At 41.7% G+C, this 21,038-nt stretch overlaps 1 protein-coding gene and 1 pseudogene across 2 annotated transcripts; one reads left to right on the top strand and one right to left on the bottom strand.

Annotated features, from left to right (window-relative positions):
- The first annotated feature begins 5,427 nt into the window (after positions 1-5,427).
- On the top strand, positions 5,428-6,210 carry LOC133000116 (gastrula zinc finger protein XlCGF49.1-like; annotated as a pseudogene).
- Positions 6,211-9,099: 2,889 nt separating this feature from the next.
- On the bottom strand, positions 9,100-13,129 carry LOC133000060 (6-phosphofructo-2-kinase/fructose-2,6-bisphosphatase 2-like). Of its 2 annotated transcripts, XM_061069925.1 has the most exons (10): positions 13,041-13,129; positions 12,658-12,865; positions 12,330-12,476; positions 12,010-12,114; positions 11,790-11,919; positions 11,638-11,700; positions 11,491-11,555; positions 10,492-10,659; positions 9,846-9,868; positions 9,100-9,169 (listed from the first exon to the last, which is right to left on the bottom strand). In XM_061069925.1, the coding sequence occupies exons 1-10, from the start codon at positions 13,112-13,114 to the stop codon at positions 9,100-9,102; spliced, it is 1,053 nt and encodes a 350-aa protein (XP_060925908.1). In that variant the 5' UTR covers positions 13,115-13,129. The 2 variants fall into 2 exon arrangements, with proteins under 2 accessions (XP_060925908.1, XP_060925910.1); XM_061069927.1 differs by lacking the exon at positions 9,846-9,868 and having other exon boundaries at positions 9,104-9,169.
- Between the last annotated feature and the right edge of the window lie 7,909 nt (positions 13,130-21,038).

Here is a 21,038-nt window from a genome sequence, read left to right as displayed (position 1 = left end):
GATAGTACTGGATTGCGCGGAAGTACTTTTAAATGTTCAATTTTGACACCGTATGATAATACAAGGTCAAGTGTGTGGTTACAACAATGAGTAGGTTGATGTACACACTGACTAAAACCAATTGAGTCTAGTATTGAAATAAATGCTACGCTCAAGCTATCTTTATTATTGTCAACATGAATATTAAAGTCACCAACAATAATAATTTTATCGGTCTTTAGGACTAGGTTTGATAAAAACTCAGGGAATTCTGTTAGAAATTCAGTATAAGCCCCAGGAGCACGATAAACTACAGCAAATATGATTGGCTGTTGGTGTTTCCTGGATTGACGTGGAAGATTAAGAACAAGACATTCAAATGAGTTGTAGCTGAGTTTAGGTTTAGGATTAATTGATAGACTGGAGTTAAAAATAGCAGCAACTCCACCTCCTCGCCCGAGTTCCCTGGGAACGTGTGAATTTATATGACTGGGGGGAGTAGATTCATTTAAACTGACATATTCATCAGGATGCAGCCACGTCTCAGTAAGGGACAATAAATCTATATTGTAGTCTGAGACTAGTTCATTAACTAAAATAGCCTTTGAGGACAGTGATCTGATGTTTAAAAGACCACATTTGAAAGTCTTGGTTTCCTGTGTTGTTCGAGAGGTTGTGTTAATTTGTATAAGATTATTGTGAGTTCTCGCTCTGTTATTGTTTAATTTAAATAATTGAATCGGACGGTAGACAGAGACAGTCTCTATGCGGTTGGGTGACTGATCCAGAGGGAGCGCAGAGAAGTGTTTAGCACTGCAGCTCTGCTTCCTGGTCCCAACTCTGGGCTGTCATGTAATAGACTGGGTAATATTCCTAGATAAGAGAGCTGCTCCATCCCAAGTGGGATGAACGCCGTCTCTCCAAACAAGACCAGGTTTACTCCAAAAAGTTTGCCAATTATCTACAAAGCCCACACCATTTACAGGACACCACCTCGACAGCCAGCGGTTAAAAGACAGCATGCGACTAAACATGTCATCACCTGTTGTGTTAGGGAGAGGGCCAGAGAAAATTACTGTGTCCAACATCGTTTTTGCAAAAGCACACACAGACTCAACATTAACTTTAGTGATCTCCGACATACGAAGCCGGGAGTCGTTGCTGCCGACGTGAATTACGATTTTACTGTATTTGCGATTAGTTTTAGCCAGCAGCTTCAATTTGGATTTGATGTCGCCGGCTCTGGCCCCCGGGATACAATTGACTATGGTCGCTGGTGTTGCTAACCTCACGTTTCTGAGAACCGAGTCGCCAGTAACCAGAGTTTGTTTCTCAGCGGGTGCGTCGCTGAGTGGAGAAAATCTATTTGAAACGTGAGCTGGTGGGTCTTTAATCGTGGGCTTTCTAAGGGTAGCACTATGCCCCCTCCGGACTGTCACCCAGCCGCCCTGGGCTCCCGGCTGCCCGGGGCAGGTCGAGGGACTGCTAGCTGAAGCTAAACTACGGGCTGAGCTACGTGGCTTCGCTGCGGCTAGCACGGGCTGGCTAACTACAGCTAACGGGGGGGTTCTAAGCTGAGGAGCCGAGCTTCTAAGTCGCTAAGCCTCGCCTCCATCGCTACAAACACACTGCGTTTATTACATGTAGCACTACTGTTAATGGAGGCGGAGGAGTAAGTAAACATGAGACACTCGGAGCAAGAGAGAGAGAGAGAAGCCATCGCTGCTAAAACTACAAGGGTGAGATTTAAACAGAACACAGACTCACAAAGCACCAGAGTGTAGGGGCTGGTATGTGAGGGTGCTTAACTATATACCGATGATTTTAGCCGTAGTAGAACAGAAAGACAGTTGTGTTTTAGCGGAGGAGCTAATTCAGATAGCGACTACACCACATGGGCAATAACAGGAAGTGACGCAGCACGCTTACCGTAATGACGTAGCAGGAGACCGACGTCCAGGACATTAATCAGCGGTTGTCATCAGCTGCTTCTTAAGTTATTAGTGCTTCGGCTCGCTGTTTCGAATCCCGGTCAAGATTTTTGAACTATTTTCTTTTTTTTTAACCATTTAATTTATTTTGAAGTCTCAACGTTATTCTGACACGGACACATGAACTCGGGAAGGGTTTTTGTGAGGATTGATAAAGGAGGAAAGTGATTTAGTTGCAACCTTTGCAACAAAAGATTTATTATGATTTATCAGCAGATATTCATAGTAAACATATTCATAGTTCACTACTTTAAATAAACAACTAACCGGTTTTATGTCCCTAGAAAATATAACTCATTGAATAGCACAAAAGATTTGTGTTTATTTATCTTATTTCTACAGATTTCTACATAATTTCCCTTCATGTAATTTTAAGGTTAAAGTGTGTTCCTTGCACAGTTTGTATGTGTGTTCTTAACTAGTTCACATGATTAAATATCTTTGTTTTAAAACGATGGTTTCTTGGTTGGTGAGATTCAATGACAGTATGTGTTCTCCTTTATGTATTGAATGTGTTTCCAAGAATAAAAGTCTTATAAAAGGATTATGGCGTTGTCACCCTCCTCCTCTTTGTTTCTGTATGAACGGAGGCTGCACTGGCTACAGTTGAATTGTCTCCTCACGAGACAAATTAATCAGCTTCTCACAGTCAGACATGTTTGTTTACGTTTGAGTTGAAGTCGGAACTGGGCAATTGAGACTTTTTTGTTTTTCTGGTCATGATGGATCGGTCAATGTTAACGAGTTCCAGGGGTCTCGTATTTGATTTTTTGTTCACAAAAGTTTGAAATAAGTATTTACTTGGTGCCGTCCAGTGTTAATTTTGGCAGCTATTTTTGATTTAGTCTTAGTCTTTTGACGAAAATGCATATTAGTTTTAGTCTAGTTTTAGTCATTTTTATCCTTCTTAGTTTTAGTCTAGTTTTAGTCGACGAAAACAAATTACATTTTAGTCTAGTTTTAGTCTAGTGGATTTTTATTTCAGCGAGACCTTCAGTAGATCACCGAACTTCACACACATGCGCTTTGTGAAAATGACAAATCTGCGACCAGCACTGCAACCCACCATCAACATCCGGAAAAAGGTAAACAATTCGCCAGTTGATCTGGCTGCCACTTAAACTGAAACACTGGGAGCCCAGGGCGGCTGGGTGACGGTCCGGAGGGGGAACAGTGCATGATCCGAATTCTTCTTCCACTAAAGAGCCCACGATTAAAGAGCCACCAGCTCACGGTTCAAACAGACTCTCCAACGACCACAGTCAGCTGCATCCCAGGGACCAGAGCCGGGGCATCGAATCCAAACTGAAGCTGCTGGCGAAACTAAATGTAAATACAGTGAAATCGTAATTCATGTCGACAGCAACGACTCCCGACTTCTCATGTCGGAGGTCACTAAAGTTAAAGTTGCGTACGCACACAACGGGGCCTGAAACGTGCTTATGCCACTAATCACGCAAACGTTGGGATTTATAAAAACAAACCTGACAGGAAAGTTTGCGTATTTCCACGCAAACTCTGACCCATGCGTACGAACGTTTTGGAGACGGGAAAGTGGCGACGCAGACGTGAGGTGGTGAACTGAAGCAGATTATTGATCCAATACATAATTTACATTAAAACCAACATCTTAGTTTGCTTGCGCGACATAATTGTTCCACACAAACCTTTTAATTTTAAAATATATAAAACAACTTACAGCACATTACTATCAGATTCCATTTAACAGCGTAGTTACAGAGCCGAGTCATTAATAGGTTTTAATAATATCTTCTAACACTGTGCGTATCATCAATTCACTGCAGTGAACGGGACTGTGCCATCAGGCGCACACAGAGCACAGAGTGCACAGAAGATCAGTTTACAGATAATATCCCAGAGGAGATGAGGATCCACTGATGTGAGGGAATCGGTCAGATGCTTTAAATAAATAAATACTGCCGCGACACCGGTGCAGGGTTCTGCGTGATGTGTGCATGCGGGTAGAAGGACGAGGAGGAATCAAGGGTTCAGTGATTTCTGATCTCACACAGTGTGTTATCCACAGCAGCAGCAGTAGAGTATCAGTGTATTTTCTTTATTAGTGACATCACTGCTGTCCCATAAAATCGTTCTCCACCTCGGTAACAAACACCTTGATGTCAGTGTCAGAAAGTTTCACTTCCTCTTCACATCGCTTGATGCCGTGACTCCGTCAGGACTCACGGTGGAAACCCATTGGTCAGCAGCATAATTTAATATTCATGCCGTGTTTTGCATTGTCCATTTATGGTTGAAAGTGGGCGTGTGGAGGGCAGCACCACACTATGTAGCGGCCGCGTAGCGTCATTTTCAAGCCTCGTTGTTACCCGTTCAATGTAGGCATTCGTAAAATTATGATGGTCCTCATAGCCACCCCCCACCCCTCTCCTTCTCTCTCTGTCTGTCTGCTTGTGTGCTTGTAGTGGGGGGGCAGATGGGGACATTTAATAATCAAAGGGAATTTCAAAGTTCTAAATTCAAAGTGTTTTTTTGGAGCGAAATACTCAAAAAATGCATCATGTTTTCAAACTCAGAAGTAATTGTTTGAAAAATCGTAATTGCAATATTGTCCAAAATAATTGTGATTATGATTTTTTCCCCATACTCGAGGAGGAACCGCTCACTGGCTAACGTAAGCTAGCATCAGCTCAAACAGCAGAGTTTATACACCACTTCCTGTCTCTGTCTGCTGCACCCGGCTGCTCCACCTCTCACCTGAATAATGAGGAGGATTTGATGCTGTTGTGAATGAGTCTGTGCAGAAAACCTGCTGCTGTGAATAAAAAACTTTTTTTTACCAGAAACCTTTTGTTTTATGCTGCTTCCTTTACGAGCTGCGTCGTAACACCAACTGTGAACGACCTCAACATCTCTGCTTCCTGAATGCGATCGTTCAGAAATCACAACAGTCGACATTAAACTACACAACACAAGTTTTTCAAAACACTTCAGGAAACTCTGAAATTTTAACCCATGTATTTGTTTTTCAATGTTTCCTGCAGACGTCCAGCAAGTGATGGTGAAGAAAGAAGAGGTTCCCCCTGAGGAGCAGCAGTGGAGCCCCCTTGTGGACCAGCAGGTCCAAGAGCCCCCCCACATTAAAGAGGAACAGGAGGAACCGTGGACCAATCAGGATGGACAGCAGCTTCAAGGACTGGAGGAGGCTGATATCAAGTTCACATTGACTCCTGTCGCTGTGAAGAGTGAAGAAGATGAAGAGAAACTTAAATCGTCAAAGCTTCATCCGAGTGAGACGAAGGAGAACAGAGCGGACTGTAAAGGACCAGAACCATCCAGGAACTCAGGTCCTGATGGACGTTTACAACAAGGTCCTGAGGACTCCTCTGAGACTGAAAAGAGTGAGGATGATTGGCTGCAGACCAGGGAAACTCAGACTGGTTTAAATACAAGAAACAACAAACCGCCTCTAGGTGATATGGGATGTAAGAGAGAAAAAAAATCTTTTAGTTGCTCTGAGTGTGGTAAAAGATTTACCAAAAGGAGCAATCTAAATACACATATGAGGATTCATACAGGAGAGAAACCGTTTAGTTGCTCTGAGTGTGGTAAAAGATTTAACCATAGGGGCAGTCTAAATACACATATGAGGATTCATACAGGAGAGAAACCGTTTAGTTGCTCTGAGTGTGGTGAAAGATTTAACCAAGGGAGCCATCTAAATAGACATATGAGGATTCATACAGGAGACAAACAGTTTAGTTGCTCTGATTGTGGAACTAGATTTATCCATCGGGGCAAGCTAAATACACACATGAGGATTCATACAGGAGAGAAACCGTATATCTGCTCTGAGTGTGGTAATGGATTTGACCAAAGGGGCAATCTAGATAAACATATGAGGATTCATACAGGAGAGAAACCGTTTAGTTGCTCTGAGTGTGATAAAAGATTTAACCAAAGGAGCCATCTAAATACACATATGAGGATTCATACAGGAGAGAAACAGTTTAGTTGCTCTGAGTGTGGTACAAGATTTAACCAAAGGGGCCATCTAGATAAACATATGAAGATTCATACAGGAGAGAAACCGTTTAGTTGCTCTGAGTGTGGTACAAGATTTAACCAAAGGGGCAATCTAAATAGACATATGAGGATTCATACAGGAGAGAAACCGTTTAGTTGATTTGAGTGTGGTGAAAGATTTAAGATTCAGTCCTATTGCACAAGACATTTGAGGATTCATAAAGGAGAGGAATGATATAGTTGCAACCTTTGCAAAAAAAGATTTATTAGGATTTTATCAGCAGATATTCATAGCATACATATTAATAGTTCACTGTTTTAAATAAACTACTAACAGGTTTTATGTCCCTAGAAAATATAAATCATTGAATAACACGAAATATTTGTGTTTATATATCTTATTTCTACAGATTTCTACATAATTTATCTATTTTTCATAATGTCCTTCTTGTAATTTTATTTGAGACTTTTTGTTTTTTCTGGTCATGATAGATCAGTCAATGTGAACGAGTTCCAGGGGTCTCGTATTTGATTTTTTGTTCACAAAAGTTTGAAATAAGTATTTACTTGGTGCCGTCTGGTGTGTTTTGTTAGGCACAGCTTCAAGAAGAGTGAAGCTCAGCACAGTTTTCCTTTTCCAGTGCCTTTGTTGATGAAACAATTTGTTCCCTTAATTTGTAGTTGCAACTCTAGAGAATGATAATAATGATGAAATATCTTATTTTCAAGACATCTATGAAAAGAAACTAAGCAGTGGTGGTGTCTGTTTAACTGAGGATTATATGTCATTTGTCAAATCAGGTTTGATTGTCTTATTTATTTCAATCTTTTTCTTTTTCTGGGATCAATAGAAAACATAAATGCTTCTTTTAATATGTTCTCCGAGTCAACAGAAAGCCAATGAGCTGTCTAACTCCACAGCCACATAGTGCTAATTCCCCTAATCCCTCATCTTGTTTATTAATTGGGGGGGGGAGTGATCTAAAAGTCCATTTGATAATGAATCTTAATAGGAGAAATAAGCAGCTGAATTAATTAATCAATTACTTTCCCTTTTTCCTATTCAACCTGCTGAGTCATTTAGCTTCTCCATTCAACCTCTTCATTCCGTGACACTTTGGGCCTTGTGCTGATAAAACAAGGTAAAACAAAGCAAATTAGCCACAAAATCTTATTTCATATAGTCCTTTAATACTATTAACGTTTGTCATATAACAAGGGACAATACAATGAAAGTCAAAAATGATCAATAACAGAGTTAAATGCACAGATTCATTTGTCTCACTCTTATCGTCGGCTAAAAAGGCACAAGGAGGCTGATTGGAGCACGACAATAACTTATCAATTATCAAACATTACACAGTCATCCATTTCTGCATTAGTAAATAAAAAGGCTGATGTTGAGGAAAAGTTAGGAAGAAAATAAACGTTTGCAAGAAGCAAATAAAGCAAATTCTTTGTTTGATAACATGAACAAAAGTATCTCAACATAATAGCAATAATACCTACAAATCCCTTCAAAGAACACATAATGAATATGTATCATTAAGAGCTGATTGAGACACATTAAAAACATTGTGAACAGCAGCTCGAGACAGAAAGTTCAATCTGTTACCAACTGCCGGAACAATATGTCAAGTAATGTGAAGTATTTTTTAACAATGCTTCTATAACAAGAGGGATAAATCTTTATACAGCATTTGAATCTTCCTTCAGAACCCTTTTCAGTATAATCTCTCAAATCTATAAGATGAGACAACACACAATGGCTTCAGATAACAATCACAAGGGCAAATGTCTGTCTATAAGATGAGCGGATTTATATTTCAATGAGGAGAGACTTGGTTTTACTTTACAATATTTATTTTGTAAACACACAAGATATGAATGTTTACGGTCTGTGGCATTTAGACCCCTGTGAGATGTCGGGGTAAGAAGGGGGCAGAGCAGGACATCGAACAGGAACACCCCCCCGGGGTCTAGACACTGGTGGTGGTTCATCAGTCAAGCGATAGTTTTGGATGGCCCATGTCCGTGAGAATTGTCCTATTGGACTTCGCCAATTGTGACATCCTCTGCCCTTAACCCTCACAAGAGTAAGGAAAAACTACAAAACCTTCTTAAAGGAAAAACGTAGAAACCTCAGATAGAGCCGCATGCGAGGGATCCCTCTTCCAGGACGGACAGAAGTGCGATGGATGCCACGAGTACTAGGTATATTGTCGGCAGGTTGTTGCCTTTTTAGTCCGCGATCAGCTCCCACCGTGATCGGGTGCCGCCGTAATCACGATCCGCTGACAGTCTTGGGATCCGTCATCAAGGTCCATGATCTCTTCCAGCATGATGTGAGATTAGGCATGTAGTCAGTTGAGGTCGATGAATATCCTACTGGGGACTGGAGGAGATTGGGGTGGAGGAGGGGTTATGCGTGTCACTGAAGGACGCCTGACTGCGGAAGAGAACAGAAGGGATTTTTAAAGTTTGGTGATGAATGATTGGCTGAAAAGCCCGTGCAAGACTTGATTGGACATTTAGAAACGCCCACGATCAGCTGATCACTTTGCAGGTTAAGTGCTCCGTAGATCAGCTGACCGTGTGCAGCTTAAGTCTTCCTCACTGAACTTGCGCTGAGCTTCATTATAAAAAGTTTTTACAGCATCTACTTTATAACATGATCTGTTTGCAAATGTATCATAATAATGTGCTTGTATTGAGAAGAATAGAGGAGCTGATACTCAGTGTATGTAATGATCAGTAAGGCTTTGTATTATTTACACTAGAATAAGGATTAGTTGCGAGTTGTGTTAAACACTGTGTTGTGTTGTTTTGTTGATAGATGTCTTGTAGTGCACATGCAGAAGAGTTTATGATACTAATGATAAGGCCTCAAGGTCAAAGCCTCAGCATGCAGAGTAAAGACAAAGACAGAAACTGCAGATATAAAGAAACAAAAAATGACCCTGTGTCCAAGTTGCCTGGTTTTAAACACAAACTCTTCTTTGACTTCATCCTCCTCTGACCACGATTTCCAAAAACTGTAGTTCAAAAATACTTCTATCCATCTTCAGAGTCATGATCGAACTCAAACTTTAATTTGTGCCGTGAGGAACAAGACTTTTCATCTTCACTCAGAAGCGGACACAGCCACTAGTTTCCTCGGAGCTGTCAAAGTCGATTCCTTCACACAGGGACTCCTTGAAGAGAGAGGAAACGTCACTGACTCTCACAGATTAACGCTACACAGCAGAAAATACTATTAGAGGAAACTAATAGCGTCCAAGGAGTAATAAGTTCCTATTTGGAAAATTGGGTCATTTATGTGGAGTGCTGTTAAACGGGCTGCAGCACTGGAGACTGTTCATTAGAACATTGTCTAAGAAGAAGTTATTAATTATTAATCACTTTTCTGAACCTACGTGTGATTGCTTCACTTTAATCAATACTGAGACACTCTTAAATAACCATCTTATAATTATTAATACATTATATATGTGCACAGCAAAGTATAGTTACTTTCTATCATTTTACCTCTTTAAAACATATCTAGGAGTCTGACAAATGTGATAATCAAATGCTTTTAAAGAAGATGCCTTTTACTGTTGCAGCCATTTATTAAGCTTCCAAAGAATCAGGGTGCGATAGTCGTTTATTGCTAACGTCGCTGAGATGAAACATATCGACAGCAGCTTTCTGAATGCAAAGGTGATGGAAGGTTGAAGAAACCAAAGTGCTGGAAATCCATAAAAAAACATGAAACACGGTGATAACGTATATTCAGATAACATGACTTGAACAATGGGTGAATCATGGGAAGGAAAATGAAACGTTGGCTACACGTTTTTTTACCAAGTCTTCACAAAAAATACTCACAGACATCTGCTTCCTATTTGGGGCTGAAAGACAAGAGAGAGAGAGAGACAGAGATGTGGAGATGGGCTGAAGCACTGTACCCACAAGGCAAGGCCAACACATACACATCCAATACACAACAAATATACTTATGAATATGCATTTGTAAATAAAAACAAAATTTGTATGGGTTTAAAATCTATAAGATACATTTTTTATTAATTTCCAATTGCAGTTAAATGTTCTCAAATGGATTTCAGTTAAAAAGAATTGTCGTTCTTGGAAAGAGTGCAAATCTAAAATTTAAGATAATAAAATTGATGCTGATATAAATGATTGTCTTATAGAAGAGGCTCATGAAGTGATTACTACTCTTAAACCACCTCATCTCCACATAAAGTTATAATTACATTTTATTTCAGCAGAGGCTCAACTCATCAGGAGTGTTTCTCACAAAGAGACATGCTGTTCTGCATATTCACGCTGGAAACAGACCAGTGGTGAAGCAAAGGTCATGCAAGACAAACATCAGACGGCCAAGAAACATTCAAGAAAGAGAACTTTCCTTCGAGACCCGACACGTGACAGACACACAGAGACAAGTCGCATGTCAACACGGAGATGGAGATATATTTGAAGCGGGGGGGGGGGGCTGTAACTCTTTCACTAACTTGGCTTTGCCATCTGGCATCAGAGCTGATGGCGTGGGGGCAAGCGGTAGCCAGGGCGGTTTGCCTGCACTGTAGAGCCTGGGACGCTTGACCTGGTCGTGACTGGACAAGGGAGTGTAACTATTCCGCCGAGGTACGAGAGCAGAGTCCCTCAGGGTTTCATCCTGGTAGGAGATGAGATGCTTCAAGGTGTTAAAGGACAAAACAAAAGATCTGGGGACTCCTGATCACAGCCGAGCAGGGTAACCATCCTCTCCACATTGACTCGTGTTAACAGGTTCAACAACAGAGGTCAATTCAAAGGAGACTTTAAATTGAATTGGAGAATTTAAGGGGGCTGTTAATGAGTGTCATTCTAGTTTGTGCATGTAAAAAACCTGCAGTTAAAAAGCCCAAAGTCTTCAGTGAAGGCAGCTCCTCTCCTCCTGAGACAACATAGCTCCTGTAGCTCCTCAAGCACCTGAAGCTCCTGAAGCTGCAGAGGAGCTGCAGCAAAGGACAGTCTGAAGAAAGTGATGTGTTTTTGAAAGATTAGAGCAAGTAAACCTTTTCAAATTAAAACACAAATTCAAATTATGACCCTGAATATGTCTCCTTTTAAGGATAGAATAAGTAAAGCACACACCTTCTCTTTATTTAAGGGTGTAAACCTTTAAAATAATTCAAAGAAGCTCAAATATAGCTTTTCTTTCATCCATAACCAGAGCGATGGTAATAATGATTATTTCAGCCAAGCAGGGCAGCATGATCAGCCAGGGCTTCAGTCCATAACATATAAAACATTTCATTTCATTAGCTGAGCTGCAGGCAGGTTCAAGATTCAAGGGACAGGGATTAAAAAGAGGGAGTTAAAGAAGCAAGGCCTCACAAACCAGCATTAAGCTAGTAGATACAACAAACAGGAGCCTGTTAGACTCTGTGGCTTTAATTCAACAATGGTGAAATCACATTCATGTAAAAAATGTGATTATTCAGTTTGAATGAGAGGAACTTACAAGGGGCCGGTCTCGATGTGTGTTCACTGTCTCCACGCTCAGATAAAACAGTTCCACTTTGCAACCTGCAAGAGAGGAAACAGAATATTTCAATAGAAGAAAGGGTCATAGGGTAAAGTCATGTGTCCTGGGGGGGGAAGGACCTACCATACGCCACAGATGTGAGTTTGAGCACAGTGTGGAGCGGACACTTCATGTACGGCAGATCTTCTGTAGGATGATTAAAAAAAGCACAAAGTCAGTATCTGTGTGTCTGTGTGTCCGTGTGTCCTGTGTGTGTTTTGTGATCATTCTTCTACCTGCACTTTTATCCAGGAAGTACGCCAACAAACATCGCATCACGGCCTGGTGGCAGACGACCAGCACGTTGCCCTGTCTCTCCAGCTCCATGACGACCGTCTCCAGTCGCTGAACCAGATCCTGGTAGGACTACAGAGCCAGAGAAGACGATTTTAACAAAACATCAACCTGATTAACATCTGTGAAACACGAGGGGATGGAAGGAGTGGGCCAGGTTACCTCTCCTCCTTGGTAACCATAGTGATCCTTGTCCTGGTCTCTCAAAGCAAACTCCTCTGGGAAAGTGTTCTCGATCATCTCATAGCTCATCTCCTCACACACACCCTGAGGAGGGATATTCAAATAAAGAAAAGAATATTCATTCTAAAATCAAAGACCAAAGTAAAGTAAGCAGAAGCACTTTCACTGCACATAATACAAAGAAAGAAGTGCTTTAATTCCACATATTATACATAGGGATTGTTTAAAGACAGTAGCAGAATATTTTAATACATAAAGATGCTTTATGAGAGAGATTCCTCTCATAGATCGGTACTGACAGCGTCGATCTCGTTGAGAATCTTCCACTGTTCATAAGGAACCCCGAGCTCCTCCGCCGTCTGGATGGTTCTTCTCAGTTGACTCGTCCAAACCTTCAAATCCCACAGTTGGTGCTCCTCGATGAAGTCTCGCAGGGCGTGGGCGAACTGGGAAACGAGAGAAACACAAATCGACAATCATCGTCTGGATATCATCAATTATTTTCTAACGGTTCCTGTCTGTTTCATTAGATTAATGCTTATGAAAAAGCCAATGGAGAGAATTAAATTAAATCTTATCCCAGTGAACTGATGAGTCTTGTGATTGGTTCTTTCTGTGTCATCGTACCTGTTTCCCTTGAGGAGAAAGCTCGGAGTCCCCCCCGATGCGGCCCTCCACGTTGTGGTTGCTCTCTCCGTGGCGGCACAGGTAGATGGAGTGAGAGTGCACGTGGATGTTCATGAGGTGATACACGATCTTGCTCTGGATGTAGTCCTGCACCCGGTTCACCAGGAAACGCCGGCCCACGTTTATCACCTTGATAAACGACAGGTCCCTGCAGGTGGTGATGGATCATGGGGGGGCTGAACTTAAAATCTGTTTACTGTCGCCATCTAGTGTTCATTTGTTGGAAACTGCTATAAAACCTTTTAGATTCACAGGAGCATAATCCAGATATTAAATGTAATGACCTATTGAGATAGAGAGAAGCAGATGTGATCAGCTCTTACTTGTCGTAGTTGTCAGGATCTAACGGTTGATAAGTGACCTTGTAGCACTCGATGCGTTTGAGGAAGTCGTCCATTACTCTCTCTCTGTGTCTCTCAGGGTCGTCGGGACTGGACACCTTCACTTCCTGTGGCAGGTATGCAACACAGTCAGACCATGTGAGCAAGCAGCATGGTTCTTACATAATTAAGCAGACACCGGGAATATTTATAGATTAATGGTTTGAGTGATGTACCAGAATATTAGCAGCTTTCACCTTAGGGTCGTCACACACCGACTCCACGAAGAACACCTGTTGTAGAGAGGTCAGAGGTCAACGTACAACTAACATGAAATCAACACAATATCGTTTTTAAATTAGACATTGAAGGGGCCCTGTGGAGTTTTCTTGTTAACATTTAAAAGTCTCACATTCATCATTTCACATTCAACGCTACATAAACTGTGAATGTTTGAATGTGAATTTCAATTAAGTCCAATTTCCAAAGACAAAATAACAGCAGAATATAATAAAAACACTTCCAATGTTACCTTGAATGCATTCTCCTTCACAAAGCCTTGAATGAGGTCTCTACGTTCTCTTGTTGTGTTTGTTGCATCAAAAACCTGAGAAAACAAGTCAATGTGTATAACTTGGACAGTGTCAGCTTCAGAGTGACAGCAGCAGCCTGTTTGATATCTAGGTCACAATTCAGCAGTGAGATGCTGTCAGGAGCCCGTCACGTTTTCACGAGACAAACCCCATTTCCACCAGATACGACCGTGAGGGGAGAGAGGCAGCTGTGCTCTGTGGAAATTAGAGGTGATTTTATTATGTATCAGCGTGAAGTCTAATAACATGAACACTCCCTACTTGAACAGATCTATTAGTCTGTATGTAATAATACTGATGGCCCCACCTACTGGCAATTTACATAAAGTTTTCCCAGTGTGATGTGCAATTGATAGTGTTGACCGAATTGAGCAATTAGCAGAGAAGAATCAACATCACGTGACGGACGCAGGAAGTGAAGCGTTTATGTGCTCGGGCTGTTAAGTGCTGCTTTTCAGTCCTAGAAATTGTTGGTTTTTTTTGGTTTTACTGTCGGAGTTTGTTTAATTTAATTATTGAATATTTCTACTTCAATGTCTTGTACTTTTACTTATAATGGAATATTACTCTACTGTCTTGGTACTTTTACCTCAGTGCATGATCCGAATTCTTCTTCCACTATTGGTTAAGTTTATTTTGTTGCTTATACTTTAGTACTTGTTTACTTGCAACAGAGTATTTCTACTGTGCAGTGTTAGTACTTTCGTTTCCTCCTCGTCCTCTAGTCCAGCAGGGGTCGCTGCTGGCTCGGAGCTCGGAGTCTCTGTTTCCTGTCTTTGTCTCTTTGTCCCCTCAGAGACTCAGCGTGAGGAGGAAGGAGCAACATGTCCGCCATGTAGCTGCTGCGGGAGTCGGTACATGAGCGGATCCGCGCTGCCGCTGAAGACTTCCTGCTGCAGGTGGAGGAAGGAGGAGGAAAGGCTCGAGTCCCGGAGCTGAGAGCGATGCTCACCGAGCGGCTCACGGCGGCGGAAGAGCAGATCCTAGCGGGACTTGAGGAAACCGTGGCTGGGTACGAGGAGCGAGTGGAGCGGACAGAGCTGGAGATCTGCCGCCAGAGGAGGCTGCTCGATGCCGTGATGCAGCCCGAAGTCCGGCTGCACAGAGCAGGTCAGTCCCTAGAGGAACCGCTAACAGGCTAACGTTAGCTAGCATCATATATATCTATATCTATCTATGCTGGTGACGCTCTCTGAACTAGCTCCTCTGCTAACAGCTGTTTCTCTGCATCACTCCGGCTACAAACACCGGTCTGTAGTTAAACAGCCACACATCCCAGCCCCTCCTCTCTGGTGCTTCGTGACTCTGTGTTCTGTGTGAGCTCAGCCTCGTAGTCTAACAGGCTGATACAGCAGCGATGGCTTCTCTCTCTCCCTCTTGCTCCGAGTGGCTCATGTTTACTGACTCCTCCGCCTCCATTAACAGTAGTGCTACATGTAATAAATGCAGTGTGTTGGTAGCGATGGAGGCGAGAGGCTCCGCAGCATAGAACCTACGTTAGCTGTAGTTAGCTTAGCCGCCGCGGAGCTACCTAGCTTAGCACGTAGCTTAGCCTCAACGATTTGTTTACCTTTTTCCAGATGTTGATGGTCGGCTGCAGTGCTGGTCGCAGATTCGTCATTTTCACAAAGCGCATGTGTATGAAGTTCGGTGATCTACTGAAGGTCTCGCTGAAATAAAAATCATACAAAAACCCTTCACGAGTTCATGTGTCCGTGTCAGCATCACGTTGAGACTTCAATATAAATTAAATGGTTAAAAAAAAAGAAAATAGTACAAAAACATTGACCGGGACTCAAAACAGCGAGTCAAAGCACTAATAACTTCTGGCCTGATGACGATCTCACTACGCCACTGAGTCGCTGAAGTTTCCATCGCGCAATAGATAAATGTCTCGTTCTTTGCTTTGTCAGCTGTATAACAACAGATGTGCTTTAAGGTAACGCCCAGATCATCTGGTGATAGTCCCAACACAGACAAAACGCATATATACTTAATACCAGGCTTTACAATCTGATGCTCCTCTTCATAGGAGACACAAGGAGCTCTGAAGAACACACACGCGTGACCAGCTCCACGCCAAGTGCTTGTGTTTGACGCTGGTGATCATTACAACGCGCACACACCAAAGCAGTGTCAGATGTAAACATCGCCTCACAACAACAAGAAGGAAGCTCCAGCGGTGTTTTTATGAGTAAAGTTGGTGAACGTGCTTCTAATGGACGGGTGAAGCTTCACGTGTTTTCCTGTCGCTGCTGGTTAAAGTCAGCAGAAGTGATTTTAAAACACAAATTATAATAGTGATAAATAATAATAATAAAACTATTTATATTTTGTTGTATTTTCACAAACAATGTGTTGTGGTGATACAAGCAATTGTGGACGCTTCATGAAACATCATCATTAAAAATAAAGTGCATTTTGTATCAGTATCATCTTCTGACTAAATATAAATGTGAAAGAAATCCCACCACAGGAATCGATGCGGTGTGGTCCACATAAAAATTAACGTGATGACAATGGCACTGCCCACTGCGCCACTGATCGGGAGATTTGCTGAGTCACGTTTATGTTCCGGTGACTGTGAAGCCTGTGCACATCTTACCCTGAGTTATTGTTTCAAGGAACACGCCCAGGTTAACTTTTGACAGTAACAATTTCCCCAAAAACTCGGAGTTATCATTCATACTTGACACATTTGGACACCGCTGCGCCCGTGTGCCGACCACACGTATATACGACATCATGAAAAACTGCTTTATCCTGCGCACAGACAAAGCAAAAGCCACAAATAGTTTGCCTGCTTACTATGAGTGGGCGTTTCATGTGCTCGTAGATATCATGGTTGGTGTGGACCACAGATCTGATGATACTGACACAAAATGCACTTTATTTTTAATGATGATGTTTCATGAAGCGTCCACAATAGCTTGTATCACCACAACACATTGTTTGTGAAAATACAACAAAATATAAATAGTTTTATTATTATTATTATTAATCACTATTATAATTTGTGTTTTAAAATCACGTCTGCTGACTTTAACCAGCAGCGACAGGAGGACACGTGAAGCTTCACCCGTCCATTAGAAGCACGTTCACCAACTTTACTCATAAAAACACCGCTGGAGCTTCCGCCTTGATGTTGTGAGGCGATGTTTACATCTGACACTGCTTTGGTGTGTGCGCGTTGTAATGATCACCAGCGTCAAACACAAGCACTTGGCGTGGAGCTGGTCAAGCGTGTGTGTGTGTGTGTGTGTGTGTGTGTGTGTGTGCTCCCTGTGTCTCCTATGAAGAGGAGCATCAGATTGTGAAGCCTGGTATTAAGTATATATGCGTATTGTCTGTGTTGGGACTATCACCAGATGATCTGGGCGTTACCTTAAAGCACATCTGGTGTTATACAGCTGACAAAGCAAAGAACGAGACATTTATCTATTGTGAGACGAAGATTTCAGCGGCTCAGTGGCGTAGTGATATCGTCATCAGGCCAGAAGTTATTAGTTGTTCGGCTCGCTGTTTCGAGTCCCGGTCAAGATTTTTGTACTATTTTCTTTTTTTTAACCATTTAATTTGTATTGAAGTCTCAACGTGATTCTGGCACGGACACATGAACTCGTGAAGGGTTTTTGTAGGATTTTTATTTCAGCGAGACCTTCAGTAGATCACCGCACTTCACACACAGGCGCTTTGTGAAAATGACGAATCTGCGACCAGCTCTGCAACCCACCATCAACATCTGGAAGAAGGTTAACAAACAACAAATCGCCAGTTAAACTGGAACACCGGTGACATCGAATCCAAACTGAAGCTGCTGGCGAAAACTAAACAGTGAAATCGCAATTCACGTCGGCAGCAACGACTCCCGGCTTCGCATGTCGGAGGTCACTAAAGTTAATGTTGAGTCTGTGCTTTTGCAGAAACGATGTCGGACACAGTAATATTCTAGGAATATTACCCATTCTATAACATGACAACCCAGAGTTGGGACCAGGAAGCAGAGCTGCAGTGCTACACACTTCTCTGCTCCCTCTGGATCAGTCACACAACCCCATAGAGACTGTGTCTGTCCACCGTCCGATTACATGATTTAAATCAAACATTAACAGAGCGAGAATTCCACACAATAATCTAGTAGAAATTAACACAACCTCTGCAACAACTCAGGAAACTAAGACTTTTAAATGTGGTCTTTTAAACATGAGATCACTGTCATCAAAAGCTATTTTAGTTAATGACCTAGTCTCAGATTACAACATAGATTTATTGTCCCTCACTGAGACGTGGCTGCATCCTGATGAATCAGAATCAGAAAGGATTTATTGCCAAGTAGCTTTACACCTACCTGGAATTTTCTTTGGTAAATAGGTGCATACATTTAACATAAAGCATAAAAACACAATAAGTACTTCACATAAGAAAAAAAATAACTGTTTATAAAAAAATAATATCCAAGATATAAAAAGTAAAATAAAAAGTAAAATGCAAAACAGGAGAGAAATGTGGATGTGCAATATACAATATACTGTTATGTGTGTTAATGTAACACAGAATTGAGACGTGGGTGCGGGATAAGAGTCCAAGCCAGGTGGGGGTTGTTAAGTTAACTCACTGAAAGGTTCAAGCGGAGCGTCTGTTTCATTCAGTATAATTTATTCTTCCTCGTGCACCGGCTCTGTGCATCCGTGTCATGCACAGGTTCACAACAACAATAACACAGGATGTGACGACATACACGTCATATATACACAGGTACTAGAGAAACGTAAAACCTCTAATAACAGGCAAAACTATTACCGTAAAACAATAATAGCGTTCTCTATAATAAGGATAGTTTAACACCCCCACTCGCTCTTATCACATTAGGTTGCATCAAAACAAAAATAACAATGTGGTATCCTTGATACTCAAAGAAACAAAATACTCTTTGCACTCTTAAGTACCAAACATGTTTTGTGCAAATCTTTTTAACTTCCGCTTAGTAGCTGGCTTTGTCATGACATCAGCAATCATTTGCTCAGTAGGACAATATTCCAAAATAAACTCTTCATTGTTCACATTTTCCCTGATAAAATGATACTTAATGTCAATGTGCTTGCTCCGTTGTCTGTTGACTGGGTTTTTGGCTAGTGCTATGGCACCTTGGTTGTCGGCGGGCGACTTTAAAAACTTAAAGGAATCATGATGTTAATGTGTTACATGTCTTACATTGGATTTCTGACCGGCGCTTACAGGCTATTCTGTGATGCTCAGACATCATGTGTTTGTCCAGTTTGTCCCTTCTGTAGGACTGGCAGGGAGACTCTATAAATGGCCGGGTCTGGTTTCCTCTCACAACTGCCTGTTTATGCTGTCTACGTATTCGACAACACATTCCAAAAACCAAAAAGAAAACTGAAATAAACCCTATTCTTTCTCTATGAACTGTAACGTATCTATCTATCTATCTATTTATTTATGCATGCATGTATACATGTATGTATGTAATGTATGTATTCACTGACTTCCATTAGTAACCTGGATTGCCGAAATCCGGAAATTTTTTTGGATCCGGTACTAATGTTTATCGCGTCTACACAAAGCCCGTCACGAAAACACGGAAACGCTGCAGCAGATTGGTTGAAATCACTGTAAAGACGTCATGGAGCATGCGCATAAAGTGAAAGAAGACAAAAGTCGAGATCCTACTAGCAATCTTCCCATATATTTGTAAATGTATATATAATAACGACTTCTCTACCACCTGAAATCACTGTAACCACAGCAATCAAACAGGACTAGTTAGAATAGAGCACTTCGCCATAGCCCTCGTTTGTGTTAAGTTACCGTTTTGAAACTTCCGCCTGTAATAAAAATATTTTCACGTCAGATTTGCCGGTTAAACAGTGATAGAAGGAAGTGACGCAGCGGGATTAATAATGGTTCAGGCTGAAGTTGCGAGGCGAGGTGCGTTCACGGTTGAATACAACAAGCGGAGAAAGCAGAATTGACCGAGAAATGCGTGTCCCGTGTTAACAGCCAGGCGCCTGCGCGCTGAAGATTTGGTCCGGTGTAATACTTAAGTTACCAAGATCAGTCTTGTACAACCAGGGGGAGTATTGCCCCTCTGACAGCCAAGCTGGGTCAGAACCTGTCATCCGGTGGTGACTGAGCAGATTCTTGTCTGGGGCAGGGCGTGCAACACTCGGGCTCTTCTCTGAACTCGGACCCGGAGCAGGAGAGCTGCTCCGGCTGCTACTCGCAGGAGAGTGGATGTTACCATGTTCCACCTGGGAGCGCGGATATTTTTAACTGCTTCTCAGGTGGTTGATGCGACATGTTTTCAGATGGATGCTCTCTGTCCGCTGGTGGGAGGTAGCTCACCTGTGTGTGCGCGCACGTGTCTGTGTGTGCGCGCATCTGGATGGAACTCCGCCGTGCGCGATACAGAGAGCAGAGGAGAACTCTAACCGCGCGACCATGTCGAGACAGAAATGCGAGCTATAGACCTGTTTTATAGGAAATGTAACCTTAAAATGATTTATGTAGAGATCTGGCGCTATATTAAAAAATAAAAAATAAAATAAATCAGTGCCTGGTTTCTGACTGTAGCCTTTTGCTACGAATCTTGCTTTATATTTATCAGATCCATCAATTTGCGGTCTTAAGTGCATAAACCCATCTGCCCCCCACTGTCTGTTTGCCTGGTAGCAACTGAGTAAGCTTGAAAGTCTCATTCTCCTCCAGGGATTGCATCTCCTCTCTCATGGCTAGGGCTGCAACTAACGACTATTCTGATAGTCGATTAGTCACCGATTATTGAAACGATTAATCGACTAATCGGATTATGAATGACACAAATTCTCAATTGCTCTTATTTAGCCAACAGCTTTTAAATTTAGCTTGAGGTTGTTCGAGGCATGTGATGACTGAAAATAAAGGCAATAAAGATCGATACTTCATTCAAAAAAAATGTCTTTTAATAAACTTTGTTTCATATAAGGGTACTGTTGACACAAAATCAAAGAAAAATCAAGTTTGTGTCCATTTAAAACCAAGGACTGGCAAAGTGCTAATAAAAAAAATTAATTTAAATTTAAGTTTCCCTTTTTACAGTGAACCAAGAACAGGCCAAGTGCTGGTACTAAAAATAAATTAAAAATCAAGTATCCATTTTTCGTGTTAACAAAAAAGGACCGGGAAAATAACATTAATAAAAACATCAACAAAACTACAGTCTTCTTCGGACTAAATCATTTTGATTAAAAAAAGACGTTTGTCAAGCAATAGGATAATATTTCGCTTTTAAACTCGTTAAAAAAAACAATCCGTATTTTTGTAATGATTGCTAGAATCCTGCGCGCAGGTATATACGTTTTATATATAACATCTGACGGAGGCGAGTCCGCATCGTCTCCGTTACGAT

Source organism: Limanda limanda, chromosome 4, assembly GCF_963576545.1.
Source record: "Limanda limanda chromosome 4, fLimLim1.1, whole genome shotgun sequence".
Taxonomy (NCBI): Eukaryota; Metazoa; Chordata; class Actinopteri; order Pleuronectiformes; family Pleuronectidae; genus Limanda; species Limanda limanda.
This window is presented reverse-complemented; position numbering and strand designations above follow the sequence as displayed.

Coding starts and splice junctions, on each gene's coding strand:
- LOC133000060 (XM_061069925.1), bottom strand. CDS start 13,114: ATGGACGACTTCCTCAAACGCATCGAGTGCTACAAGGTCACTTATCAA. Junction 11,701..11,789: donor CTTCCTGGATAAAAGTGCAG/GTAGAAGAATGA, acceptor ATCATCCTACAG/AAGATCTGCCGTACATGAAG. Junction 9,170..9,845: donor CAAATAGGAAGCAGATGTCT/GTGAGTATTTTT, acceptor TCTCTCTTCAAG/GAGTCCCTGTGTGAAGGAAT.